This window comes from Caloenas nicobarica, chromosome 2, assembly GCF_036013445.1.
Source record: "Caloenas nicobarica isolate bCalNic1 chromosome 2, bCalNic1.hap1, whole genome shotgun sequence".
Lineage (NCBI taxonomy): Eukaryota > Metazoa > Chordata > Aves > Columbiformes > Columbidae > Caloenas > Caloenas nicobarica.
Window position 1 is genome coordinate 109,853,781 of NC_088246.1, and position 12,766 is coordinate 109,866,546.

At 42.7% G+C, this 12,766-nt stretch overlaps 1 protein-coding gene across 2 annotated transcripts; it reads right to left on the bottom strand.

Moving 5' to 3' along the window:
• Nucleotides 1-728: 728 nt before the first annotated feature.
• On the bottom strand, nucleotides 729-11,509 carry CIDEA (cell death inducing DFFA like effector a). Of its 2 annotated transcripts, none has more exons than XM_065629648.1 (5): nucleotides 11,444-11,509; nucleotides 7,074-7,156; nucleotides 6,623-6,769; nucleotides 4,255-4,436; nucleotides 729-991 (listed from the first exon to the last, which is right to left on the bottom strand). In XM_065629648.1, exons 1-5 carry the CDS (start codon nucleotides 11,460-11,462, stop codon nucleotides 859-861), a joined length of 564 nt encoding a protein of 187 aa, XP_065485720.1. In that variant the 5' UTR covers nucleotides 11,463-11,509; the 3' UTR covers nucleotides 729-858. The 2 variants fall into 2 exon arrangements, with proteins under 2 accessions (XP_065485720.1, XP_065485719.1); XM_065629647.1 differs by having other exon boundaries at nucleotides 7,074-7,230; nucleotides 11,444-11,481.
• Between the last annotated feature and the right edge of the window lie 1,257 nt (nucleotides 11,510-12,766).

Genomic DNA, 12,766 nt, shown 5'->3' on the forward strand with positions numbered 1-12,766 from the left:
GAAGCTTCAGCAGGTTGCTTGTAAGCTGCATTCATGAAACTATGGCAAATTATTCAACACTTCAGGCAGAACTAGACATCAGACCCATTAAAGAAAAAATACATCAGCTTCTTCAACTGGTATGAGCTATAGTAACCTGAACTTTCTGTAGATTTGAAGAAACATATAAAGAGTCATAATGAAAGGTTTTTCCTTGTTTTAAGGGAAATAAGGCTAAATTTTAAGCTCCTGCTTAGTTGCACTTTCTCCAAATCAGACTTAATGGGAGAACCAGGATTCAGTTGTATTGTGTAGTTCCATTGTCAGCAGGAGTAAATAAGTACACTTCGCACTTTTGTACCTCAATGCCAGTTGGGCACTAATACCAGCACTGTTAAGGATTAAAACCAAAAAACACAGACCCCCTGCCACCACCTTACAGCCCCATTTGTTCAGAAGACAAATAGACAGCCATGAAAACAAAACAAAAAAACAAAAAACCAAACAACAACAAAAAAACCACCACCAAAAAAACCAAATCAAAACCCACAACCAAAAACCAAACCAACAAACCCCAACTATGCTTTGATCCCACTGGTTACAAAGCAGCTAAGTTTCCAAGTATACTTATCATCCATTTTAAGTTGCTGAGGCAAAAACTTGCCCTGTCTCCTTTTGCTGCATTCTCAGACATGAAGCACCCATCCTTTTGCCTGTGAACAAACACTTATTTTAATGACTAAGGCCTACAAGCATTCCCAAGTGCGAAAAAGTTCACATCAGTGGACATCCCCCTACCATAACATCATTACAATCAAAACTGGGCAAGAGAATGTCTTTAAGCAAAAGGATTCGATATCAGAAGCGCAGCTGTGCTCGCTACTCCCGCCTTGATCTTGTACATGGGACATCTTCATCATATTCACCCATCAACTGCAACATATACGTTCCAGTATAGAGAAGAAACTGTCCGATTATTTGTGCTGCATGGGACATTAGCTGAAGTATCTTCCTAGAAGAAAAGTTAATCATAGAAGAAAAGTCATTTGTTTGGGGGTTTGGTGTATTTTTATTTAAAAAAAAAAAACAAACCCCACAGCAGAATGACATTAGTCCTTTCTCCCCACCCACAACACCTTCAGGATGATTTAGGTAGATACATTTAAAAACTCTCTTATTCCTCCTCACATCTGATAAGCTTGTCTTTTTTGTATCTTCTTTAGAAAAAAAAGACTTCTGTGGCCATTGATTAACAGAAAACTATTGACATGTTGCTAGAAGCAGAAAACACATTTAAGAAAGCAGGCAGTCATCCCATTAGACATTTACAGGCTTTTTGCTAAGCCATCACTCAAACTACCAGAGCACCACTGAAGACAACTTTGCCTGGGAGCCCAGCAGCATTCCTGTAGTGTGAATCCATCTTGCATCTCACCTTTAGGTCATTGACTAATACAACACTGTGTGTATCTCTAAGCTGCAGATCAAACTTGATTAGATCTGAAGCTGAGCAATCACATTACAGTGGATGCCCAACAGCAAAACCAGTGAAGCCAGGCAAATTAATGTTGTCTAAGCTACAACCCATAAGAATTCTCAGTTCAAAATATTCTGTTTTGTAAAGATTTAATAAGTATCAGTGTTCAAGTATATAATACTGTCTGAGAACCAGTACAGATCCCTAAACTAAGATCAGATAAGCATCAGAGGTCTACAATATAAATTGTAGATCACCACAGGATTGCAAGGGAATCGAGATCATCATAAACGGTCATTTATTCAACTTAGTTATAGCTGCATCTTCCTTCTATTCTCCACAAAACAATGAGGACATCAGTACTAAGAGCTATGTTCAAGCCTCATCCCCTGAAAGCTAAGAGGCCCTCACAAGTGTGAAGCCGAGGCATTGGGGATGTGGTACGCAACAACTAGAACAATTCCAAAACTGGAAATGGATCAGTTTCTGAGGATGCAGAAACCAGACCAAGTCTCCTCTTCTGCAAAAAAAGTGAGAAGATTTTCTGAATTTCTGCCTGAGAAAATATGCAGCTGTGAAACCTATGCTGCTATTCACTTCTCCTTTGAGCTCTAACAGAGAAGGCAAAGTCTTCTTCCTAAAAACTCATTTTTTCCACTGTGATGAAGAAAGTTTGCAGTCAAAAATCCAATGTTTCAAAAGAGCAGAATACCCTGTACTTAGAGAGCCTGGGAAGCCTTAAAAAAAAAAAAAAAAGAACAAAAACCCAAACCACCACACACACTGTATCCCTTATTCATGCTTCCCTCACATACGCCATTTCAGTATGTCCTTCCTTCCACCTCATAGTACAAGGCCAAGGAGCTTTACAGTTGTAAAGAAAGCTGCACCTGGTACCGAGTTTGAGCAGCTGCAGTGTGTCACTTGCACACAAGAGCAGTTGTCACTTAAGCCATGGAGGAAGTTATTTGTTGAACCAGACATTTGATCCTTCAGTTGGACACTACAGGGAGAAACTGTTAGGGGAAATGCACTAATCAGATCTGGCAGGTTCTGAACCCCTGTCCCCAATGAACAACTGCAGCATTTTAAAGTCCTTTCCCTTCACACTCCACAGGTGGGCTCAGGGAGAGAGCCTCAGAGTTAGCAATTTGGATCTCATTAGCAGAGGGACTACACCAAGAACCTAACAGCATCTGTCTTCAATTTCAATAGCAAGTTGAGACATGCCATCTCACTGTTGTGTTCAAGAGTACCCACAGTTGTCTCTTCTGTCACCCCTGTTCTTTGCTAGCAGACTGTTTTCCCACCCTGACACTGGCACTTCCCTCACAGCTCAACTCTGTAACATAACAGTGCTTCCAGAACTCCACAGCTACTTCAGCTGTCTGTCAGTACCATTTCTTTCTGACCAGCTGCCCTGTGTTGGCAGGGAGGCAGAACTGTCACTTCAAATTCTCTTTAACAGTGCAAGTTCCAGTGCTGATACTCATCTCCATAGCAGATAGCCAGAAATCAGAGTTTGTTCTGGCTCAAGAGACTTGACAAGCATAGGAACTGGAGGAGTGCAGCTGTTCAAGGGTAAGCCTTTGCTTTGAAGAAACCCTAATGAAGCCAGTGCTACAGGAGGGCATAGCACATAGCTGGAGAATCACTGTAGTGTGACCAGAGAATGGGTCTCACCTACAGTCACATCAACTATAGCCTAAAAGATTAAGCAAGGGACCACCTAAGTAGGGTGGGAGAGGTCAGACAGAAAAACAGGGAACAAGATTAGCATTACAATTCTTAATAGCTGCATCACGAGAGGAGGGACTGTTTGAAGACTTCAAACTAAAGACTACTTGTTGCACAGGGGAAGTGAAAACCTCTCAGGCAAATACAGAGCAGATCTGGTCCTCAAGTAATAAAATGCATCAACTCTCCACTACTGTGTCTCAACCAGAATTTGAAAGGTCAGGTAGAGAAACTTGGGGCTGCAGCTTAAACAGCTGCTAAATAGGGCACTTTTGTGAAGGAGTCTGAACTCAGAAGTTTTCTTCAACCACGGCAGGATACAGCTAGTTTTGACAAGGTACAGACTTTCAACACACTGTTGAATGCAGGGGACAGGACAGGTATTATTTTCACAGAATGAATCACGGAATGGTTGGGGTTGGAAGGGACCTCTGGAGATCATCTAGTCCAATCCACCTGCTAAGGCAGGTTCACCTAAAGCGTATCACACAGAAAGGCATACAGGCGGGTTCTGAATGTCTCCAGAGAAGGAGACTACACAACCTTTCACCCCTGCATAAGACAGCATTTCACAACAGCCAGTTCTACCAAACTCACAACCCACTACAGATTGGTCCTGCATAGAACAGTGGTCCCTGTTAGGCTCCATTAGTTTGCTTAGAGACCAGTTGGTTTAGAAGTGACATTACACAATCTTACTACAGATGATAAATTCACATTAAGACAGTAGACGGTGTCATATCTCTTCTGTGTAGCTCAGGTGATTAATTTGGCAACCAGTGATTGCCAAGTCTGCACAAGCTTTAAGACCTCTGCCATCAGATCTCAAGTTCCTCTCTTATTTCATCCCCTTGAAGGCCCCTCTTCAAAGAGTATTTTGCTTCTTCCTCAGCCTCCTGCATTCTTCAAACAAATCAAAGAAATCTGGGGATTCAGTATATTGGCCAGTATGTAAGAATAAAAATACAAAATTTATGAACACGCCTGCTTCACAGAACCAATAAGCAAACACAGATTTTACATTAATGCATATGCCTTACCAGTAGCAGAAACATGCTTACCGCAGTACACTTTTTGCTCCCATACATTTGATGTCATATGAGACAGAGTAGATCTCATAGAAGGTTGCCTTGATGTTTAAGCAGCCAATAAAATCCTTAGGGTTCAGCTTGTACAAATCAAATGTGATGTTAGCTACTCCCATTTTCTTCTTTTGTCTCACAGTGGTGACTCCATTTCGTGTCTAATTTAAAAAGAGAGAAGGAGGCAATTTGTACTGTGAGCTAGGAAACTACAGCAAGACAATTGTTAACAGTGCAGCTTTTCAGAAGCAGCTTGCTTATTCCAGTCTTTGGGCTAGTTCTCAATCAATTCTAAACTAGATTTAAAAGCATTCGCACAGAGAAAAGCAAGTCCCTAGCTCACGCAATTTTGTAAGAGTCCTGACCAGGAGCCTGAAGGTATCCCAAACAGACACAGAAGTTCTAGAGTGATGTAGCACCTCTTGAATATTTATTTCTTATAATATAGCTGCTTCTTCAGGGTATACTGAAACCACCAGTAATGCCACAGCACAGTGGCATTATTTAATTATCCTGGTATGTTCCAGCTGCTACCTGGGGCAGCACAGTCAACACCAAAATAGACCACCAAATTACCAGGACAACTTTAGGTTATTCTGTTTAGGAAGAACCACAATACTGATAAGCACTCTTAGAGATAGCTGCAAAGATGACATCTGTGAAAAGTCATTTCAAATCCTAGCTCATAACACCTCTCTTTTTCCTCCTGCTAAAAAAGTAACATGAGGTGGGAGCCACTACTGATTAGGCCTAGGGTTTAATATTGAGGTTTTTAAGAGAAAAAGCAAAGGAAGAGAAGCGTGGAAAGTCATCTTCCACCTTAAATGCAGCCTTCTTTATTGAGAGCAGCCTTCGTCTGCTTCAGGGCTGACAATGATGCTTTCACCATCACTTGCTTCAAGAAAAATAAGAAAATAGTAGAACAGACCCATATTTACAGAGACATCTAGTGGAAACACTAGATACTCTGCTCAGCACATCCCGCTCAAGGTTACTGACTTGGCAGTTGCCAAGCTGGTTTTTGCACGCTAAATGAAGCAATAAAGTTGTGTAAGACTGGGCCTTTTTGTACTTGTCACCCCAGCACTCAGACAGTACTGTGATAAGTCAAGCCAAGTTAAACACTGTAGTATGTAATTAGCCAGTAATTTTATGCCTGTTTTACTTCAACAGCCTCAAAGCTCCAGCAACAGGGTTCCACACCAACAGAAGTTTTGGATATGTGCAAGTAGTTGGTATGCTTGGTAGCGTATCCCCCATTAGCACCCAGAATATTTGGATAAAACATGACAGAGTTTGTGCTACCCTCCCGATGATTTGTGAGGCTGTGGTAGTCCTCCTGTCATTCAGCATGTCCTGAAGAGGGACAGCATTCAAACTTGTTCTGCTCCATGCCAGACAGGACATAGGGCAAAGAGGGAAGGAGCAAGGTGGAGTCATGCCCTAGCTGCAGCTTCTTTTCTGCTCTTGGAGCTCACAGCCTAGATGCAGTAGGTTGATAAGCCAGTGAGGTATCTCAGGGAAAAATGTACAAACTGCCCACACTGCAATAGGAGACTGAGAAAACAGGGCCACACAACTGAGCTACCTGAGTACAGGCAGAGAAATCGTAGGCCTGTTTACAGCTCCTCAGCTAGCTCTGCCCCAGTAGAAGAAATTTTGATGCTAGCTTTCTAGCAACAACCATTTAATGGAGAGACAATTAGGAGTTTATCTCATTAACATACAGATGACTGTTCCCCCACAAAACCACAAACTGGACACTGCGTTGACATGAATAGAAGGCTAAAGCAAGCTGATTTTAACACTTCTTAAAATATCTTGAAGCACGTAGGCTAGCAACAGGTTTTGATGATAACTTTTAGCGGTTTGCAAAATTAAACACAGGCATTTTTCTAACCTTCACTAAACCATTACTGCACTCACAAGGCAAAACTTTTACCTTTGGGCAATTTTTCCTTTCTAAAGCGAACCTTTAAAGACATTGTATTTTTAACTTCATGCAGTTACAGTCCTAGTTTTCTTTATGTTACAAAAAGGCTCAAGAATAAAGTTACTTCTGAGGATCTCCAAAAGCAGGAGATTTCCCCTATAATTCTTTTCAGTTGTAATGTTTCAATTCTTGGCAGATCTTTGCTAAGAGTTCTATGTTCAAGCAAGGGACAGAAAAAACAAACCAAACAAAAACCAAACTTGATTTCTCATCCAGGACACTCAAAGAGTTTATATCTTACCTTCTTTAGTGGAAGTTTTCTTTCTCGTTTCTCTCCTTTCCAACAATTTTAGCAGCCACAAACATTCTTCCATCCACTTCTATTTAAGTGAGAGAGAGCAGGTCAACACTTACTTGTGTCCATTTCTGTCCTTTTTCTAGAACCATAAAGTGTGTATTATCATCCAGGGACTGGAAGAACTCTTCTGTGTCCACAATCGTGCCATCTTCCTCCAAAACCAGAGTAACTATTCCAGCAGATATAAGGAAGGCATCTAAAGTCTGCAAAAAACCAGTAAATGTTAGCATTTGAAAGGGGGTCTATCATCCAAGATGTATAGATGTGGCATTTAGCAACATGGTTTAGTGGTGGACTTGGCAGCGTTTGGTTTGCAGTTGGACTCCATGTTAAAGGTCTTGTCCAACCTAAATGATGACATGATTTCATATTAAGATTTGCTGATCTGCCATATTTTCCTGAACTTCTCCAGTAATGATTTTTAGAAGAACACAAGTGTGTGGGTTGCCTTTCTGGGATACTGTACTTCACTGTAAGTTTCAGCTCGAGTGGGAATATTTGCTCTACCTTGCTGATGAGCTCTTGCAGACTGCTTGCAACAATTCCTTTCCGGCTGCTTCTGGAGGCATTCGACACGCGGAAAGGTCGCCCTGCGGGCATGAGAGGAGGGAATAGGGTCTGTTTTGTTACCGCTCCCACAGATGCTCCCATGGATACCAAAGATCTAAGACAAATAGAAATTTAGTGTAGTTATAAAAATAGTAACTTCAAGTACCATGAGAAGGAGGAGGACTGTTGAGTTCAGTGATGTAAGCACATTATACAAGTAATTCACAGGTCACATTAGACTCGTGGAGCTTGCTTTCAAAACTAAATATTACATTGCCCTACAGACATGTTGTCTCTGAACTGTCTCTTGCCAGCGACATTTGAATACACTTCTAAAATTAAAAACATTTCAAGCAGATGTGGGCCACCTCTAGCTCAGCTGATGTCAAGGTCATGATTACAGTGAGGCTGACAAGTTTTAACACTGAATTGGAAAGGCAGCAGCTCTTACTGTATTCAGACACTTAGATCATTCTCTTTACCTGCAAGATAAACGCTCAATGAGATAATACGCAAGACTACTTTCAACTAATTATTAAGATATGAGTTTGCTTTAGGAAGACTGAACACATTATCCATACTCAAAACACTCAGCATCAGAATGCAAGTCGAGCTTTTCAATACAGTTATGCTTGATTTCCAAACAGTCAAGGTGTTTATATTATAAAAAAATATCTACAGTTTACAAAAATCTCATCTACTTTTGAAAAAAATAATAAAAAAAACTTATTTGTGCCCTAATGTATCAAAAGTCATCAAATAAAATGAAAATTAAGATCATAGTACATAAATGCAGTGTTGGAGCAGGCTGTCAGAGAGGCTGGAAGAATTCAAACACTTTTAGAAAGAGGTTTTAAACTTTCCTAAGCAGTCACATGTTTTAACAGTGACTCTAGGTTTCCTTAGGTAAACCAAATACATAATGCTGGTAACTTGCTACTCCCACACCAAGGCACAGACCTGCTCCCAACTACATCTCATGACAGCTTTTTGCTGCTAAATTACATTGGTTAATTCGATATCCAGCTTGTAAAAAAATCACCCTCTGCATGACACCCAGAAAGGCTTAATCTCTGACAAGACTTTTAAAGGGAGACAATATTTTGTCTCCCACATTACTGGACTTTACCCCCTGTATACCTTTTGCTCCTTAATACTGAATTGCACAGGGGTGGGAAAGGCATGCACCCCCACTTTGTTCTCCCACACAGGCATAAAATGTCAGCTTTATGTAGGAAAATCTATTCTCGGACACTGTCACAGATGGGGAGGGACTGAACTGGCAGTCTCTTTCTGCAGCAAGCAAGTAAATACAGGAATTTTTTCAAACAATGATGAAGTGGTATAAAGTCACTCGGTGTCACTGTCACAGCTTTTGTGTAAGTCCACATTGACCAGGGAGAATAACTTTATTTTCCAAAGCTCTTATCTGGTCTTTAAGAATATTTTTGAGATGCATAGAAAGGGTGGGGGGTTTTTTTGTTGTTTTTTTTTTTTTTTTTGTGTGTGTGTGTGGTTTTCTTTTTTGTTTGTTTGGGGTTTCTTGACTGGCCAGATAGAGTGTCAGCAACTCATTTCCTGCTCTCATTCTGAAACACTCTTCTACAGGGCTTTGGGCTATTGCCTTTCCATTGTACAGCAAAGTTCACCTCCCTCAAAAACTCCTCAGCATTGTTAGAACTTCTATTTTTTCTAAGGGAGTGGGATGTTTAACAGTTTTATTCTAGCTCAAGCTAATACTTTCTTGGTAGTGCTGTCTAAACATTAGGTCCCTGGCTTTCAACAGTTTGCACATATACACACATGGCTGGTGGAAATCTCCCTCCTTTCCATTACAAAGCTGGTGAGGATAAGCAGTCAGTATGTTTTCCAGAAGACAGGTACTGTTTCAAATTAAAGAGGTAATAAATACTTTCGTCCTGGAGAAGGGTCAAGACCGGGGAGGAGGATGAGGTGACAGAGTAGCACTTGTGAAGGCATTGAAGCTCCGCAGAAGGGTAGTGTGCTAGGACAGGGCACCTTGGCTAATCTCTTCACTGACTAAGTTAAAAGTCCCCCAATCACCCCATTGGTCCATGGGCAGCTCTCATTTTGAATCACCCGAGTCTTTTCCTCAGATATGAAGCTTGCTCATCGACCTTGGGGCTGGTGACATCACAGGGCACCCTGATGTCAGAAGGCGCAACAGTCAGGATTCAAGAGAAAATGCTTTCAGATCTAGTTACATCCTGTTCTCTCACACACATTTGGAAACTAGCATGTAGAATAGTCACTTGAGTGGTATATATGACAGTACTGCCAAGATTTTGTTTTTTTTTTTTTTTTTTTTTTTTTTTGTAAGGACAGAAAACACTAGTCCTGTTGAACCGTTTTCTTTCCTATTACTTAAGCCAGGTTGTTATTGACAAAAGACAAAGCATGAAGAAAAAAGCCAAAACATACATCTTGATACAGAAGAGTGCTAGGGGCACAGCTCATGGGCAGGACTTAAGCTAACAGGATTCAACCTCGGACATTAGCACTGCCAACTATACAAGCCACATTTTGCAGCTCTGAGCAGAAGTTTCTTCAGGATTCAAGATAACTCATGTCACACTGCTGCCTAGTTGTACCAGATGTAAAAAGTCAGAGGAAAAATAACAAACCAAAGCAAAAATCCACAAACCAGATTAATAAACCAGGACTTTCACCAGCTCCACCAGATGGTTAGTTAACAGAAGTCCAAGTCTTAGGGAGTTATTTAACATTGATGCCACTACACCTACATTTCAATAAACCAACGTCATCTTTAAATAAGTCTGCTTATGAAGCAGTGAGTCTAGGCTCCAGTGCAGGCTGAGGTTTCAGTCAACTAGACAGCAAAAGTCAGTGTGATTAAAAAAGCCAGATAAACAGAGTGTGAAGCCTTCCACTTCTGGGCCTATTGCTGAAAGCTTGTTTCTTTTCCTTTGTTTCCCCCCCACACAAAGGCTACAGACTCAACCAGGCCAGCCCACCTTCAGGGCTCCTAAAATGATCAATTTTTGCTGCAGAGACCAGACAAACTGATTCCTGATGCAGGAAATTCCTCTGCTAGATTGGCATTACCAAAAATAATTTCCCACTAAAAGCTGATCAAGCTAAGTCAGGGAACAAGCAGTGGAGAGAAAAGAAACCTACTAAGATACAGTCAGCTTTATTAGAAAGTTGAGTGACAGGTTAGACACAGACAACTCCACTGTTGTTCTTTAAAGTCAAAAAGATCAAATCTTAGCTCTTCCCTAAAGGAGAGTGAGATCCTATGTCAGTGGAAACCACAAAAATATATTTATAATTGAAAGAGCAAATATCTTCAAACTCTAGTGTCTTGTCCAGTTTGCTTTGTATGACTACGCATTCAGTGTAGTGTCAAGGTTGGTGGGACAGATGAATTATCTTTTGAGAAACACCTGGCAACTAAAAGCCTGCCTTGAGTCCCATACATACATTTCCCTCTTTGCCTTTTGTTTGCAATATGCCTTGTATGTTTGTCTAAGCATGTGGTGCAATGGTCTTCAGCCTCACTCAGAAAAACCAATGTTGCACAACACGAGTGGCTTCAGAATACAGCACAGTTTGACTTTTAGGTTAAAGTTCACAGACAAATGACAACGGCAGTAACAGCAAAGCCAAAAAAAGAGTCAGAAATTAGTCAGGAGACTTAGGTTTCACCCAGATTGCAGACTTGATTTCCCTGTTAAAACATGAACAGTAGAGATGTCAGAAGCACAGCTCGAACTAGATGCATTTGAGCGGTGTACAAATGAACAACTTCACATACATGGTCAGCACAACTGAAATGCAGACAGAGGCCAGGAGCTGTTGTCCCGTTTTCGCTGAGTACAACTGGCTCCTAACTACACTGAGGCTCCACGCCTGGCGTACAAGCTCTTTGCACACAAGACGGCAGCTTCGCTACTGTCGAGAGGTGAACACGTCCCAGCCATTACACCTCAGAAAGGACTTAAAACTGCAAAGCTCCTACTTGCGCTTCCCTCAGAAGTCCTTCATCTGAAGCTCAAAAGGCTGCGAGAGCACACCTACTTGCTTGTCCCACATAGTGTCCATCACGTTTAATCTGCCCCCCGTCCCCAACGCCCGCTGTGCCTAGTCCTCACACCGTGCTTGGGAAGCGCCCTTTGCTCCTGAGCAGCTGGAGCTGACAAATAGTTATTCAGACTCGGCTCTTCCCGAGCATTCCCCGGCAGCCGGACCCGCCGTCAACCTCCGAGCCGCGGCCGGGATCAGCAGGGGAGGGAGCAGGGAGGGAGGCGGCGGCCGCCCGGAGGGGTGGGAGTCCCCGCACTCACCGCACCAGCGAGCCCACATAATCCCGCGTCGCCTCCATGGCCAGCCCGGCCGTGGGGAAGCGCCGGCCGCGGGGCTTAAGTGGTGCGGGCAGAGCTCCTCCCCGCGGCGGGGCGGGACGGCCCCTCCGCCCGGCCCTTCCACCGCGGCGGCCCTGGCGGGAAGAGGGGGTGGACTGCCGGGACAGGGGGCTCCAGGCAGCCTGTCACGGCGGTGCTGGGACTCCGCGAAGTTCCAAGCTTGTCCACAGCACAAACGGCAGCGAGGTTGTAACAGGTACAAGACACCCCGCGTAGGAAGGCATATTTCTTCAGGTGCTCTTTGCCTTTACCTGGGAAAGGAGCAAGAAAGGTTTTGTTTAGTGCATATCTGACTTACTACACATTAGCTAGTTACAGCTAATATAGTAACAGTGGAAGCCAATCTCATTTGAAGCCTCTCAGCATTAGAGCAAATTAACAGATCAAGTGTCTCAGCTTCTGATTTTAGAGCCTGCAAATAAGCTTACAGCTTGGATTAATATATACAGTAGCTTCAGCAGAGGTATTTAGTGTTATTACTACAGGCAAGGGAGCAGTGACTTCTGGACACTAAGCAGGTAAAAAGGCAGTTATTTCCTTTTTATGTATGCTTGTGGGAACAAATACAGTATTTTTTTTGGCTTTGAAACCATGTTCTGTTTCTCAGAGCTGTGCAATCACTATTGCACAGCGAAAACAGAGCCAGGAGCCTCAGAACATGCCTTTCAGGCAACTGCCTGACCTCAGGCCAGCGCCTGAACTGGGAAACCCTGTCATTGCTGATCCCTTACCACCAGCACTCAGGTTACCCTCAGGGTCAGGAATAGGGGGTTGCCTGGATTGTTTTTCCTGCACTAGCCTGTTTAGGGCAGAAGAGCCACTCACCATATTTCTTTACCCTCCAGGCTTCTCCAGCAGGCAGGCTGACAACTGCTAGATGTCTTCAGTCCTTGGATTGGGGGCTTTTATCAGCTATTAGAAAACCACTGACCTTTAGTCCAAGGCAAATTGTTTTCTTGGATGGCATCTCCTTCCCAGTTTGGTAGAGTAAATAGCTCCCTTCCTCAGAGCAAAGCTTATACCAACAGACTTCCCACTGGGAAACTGAGCCCAGACCTTTATCTCTTCCTCCTCAGGCTACTTAGGGCTTGCAGGTGTGTGGGGACTCTTCTCAAATGTTAACCCCTTCTTTTCCTGTTTTCTATGAGACTTAGTTCTGTGACAGTTCTGCCATGTGTCTCTGATAATACGTCACAGAGAGCAGGAAATGGAGAACAGTAAAGAGTTCTCTGAGTACTGGACTCC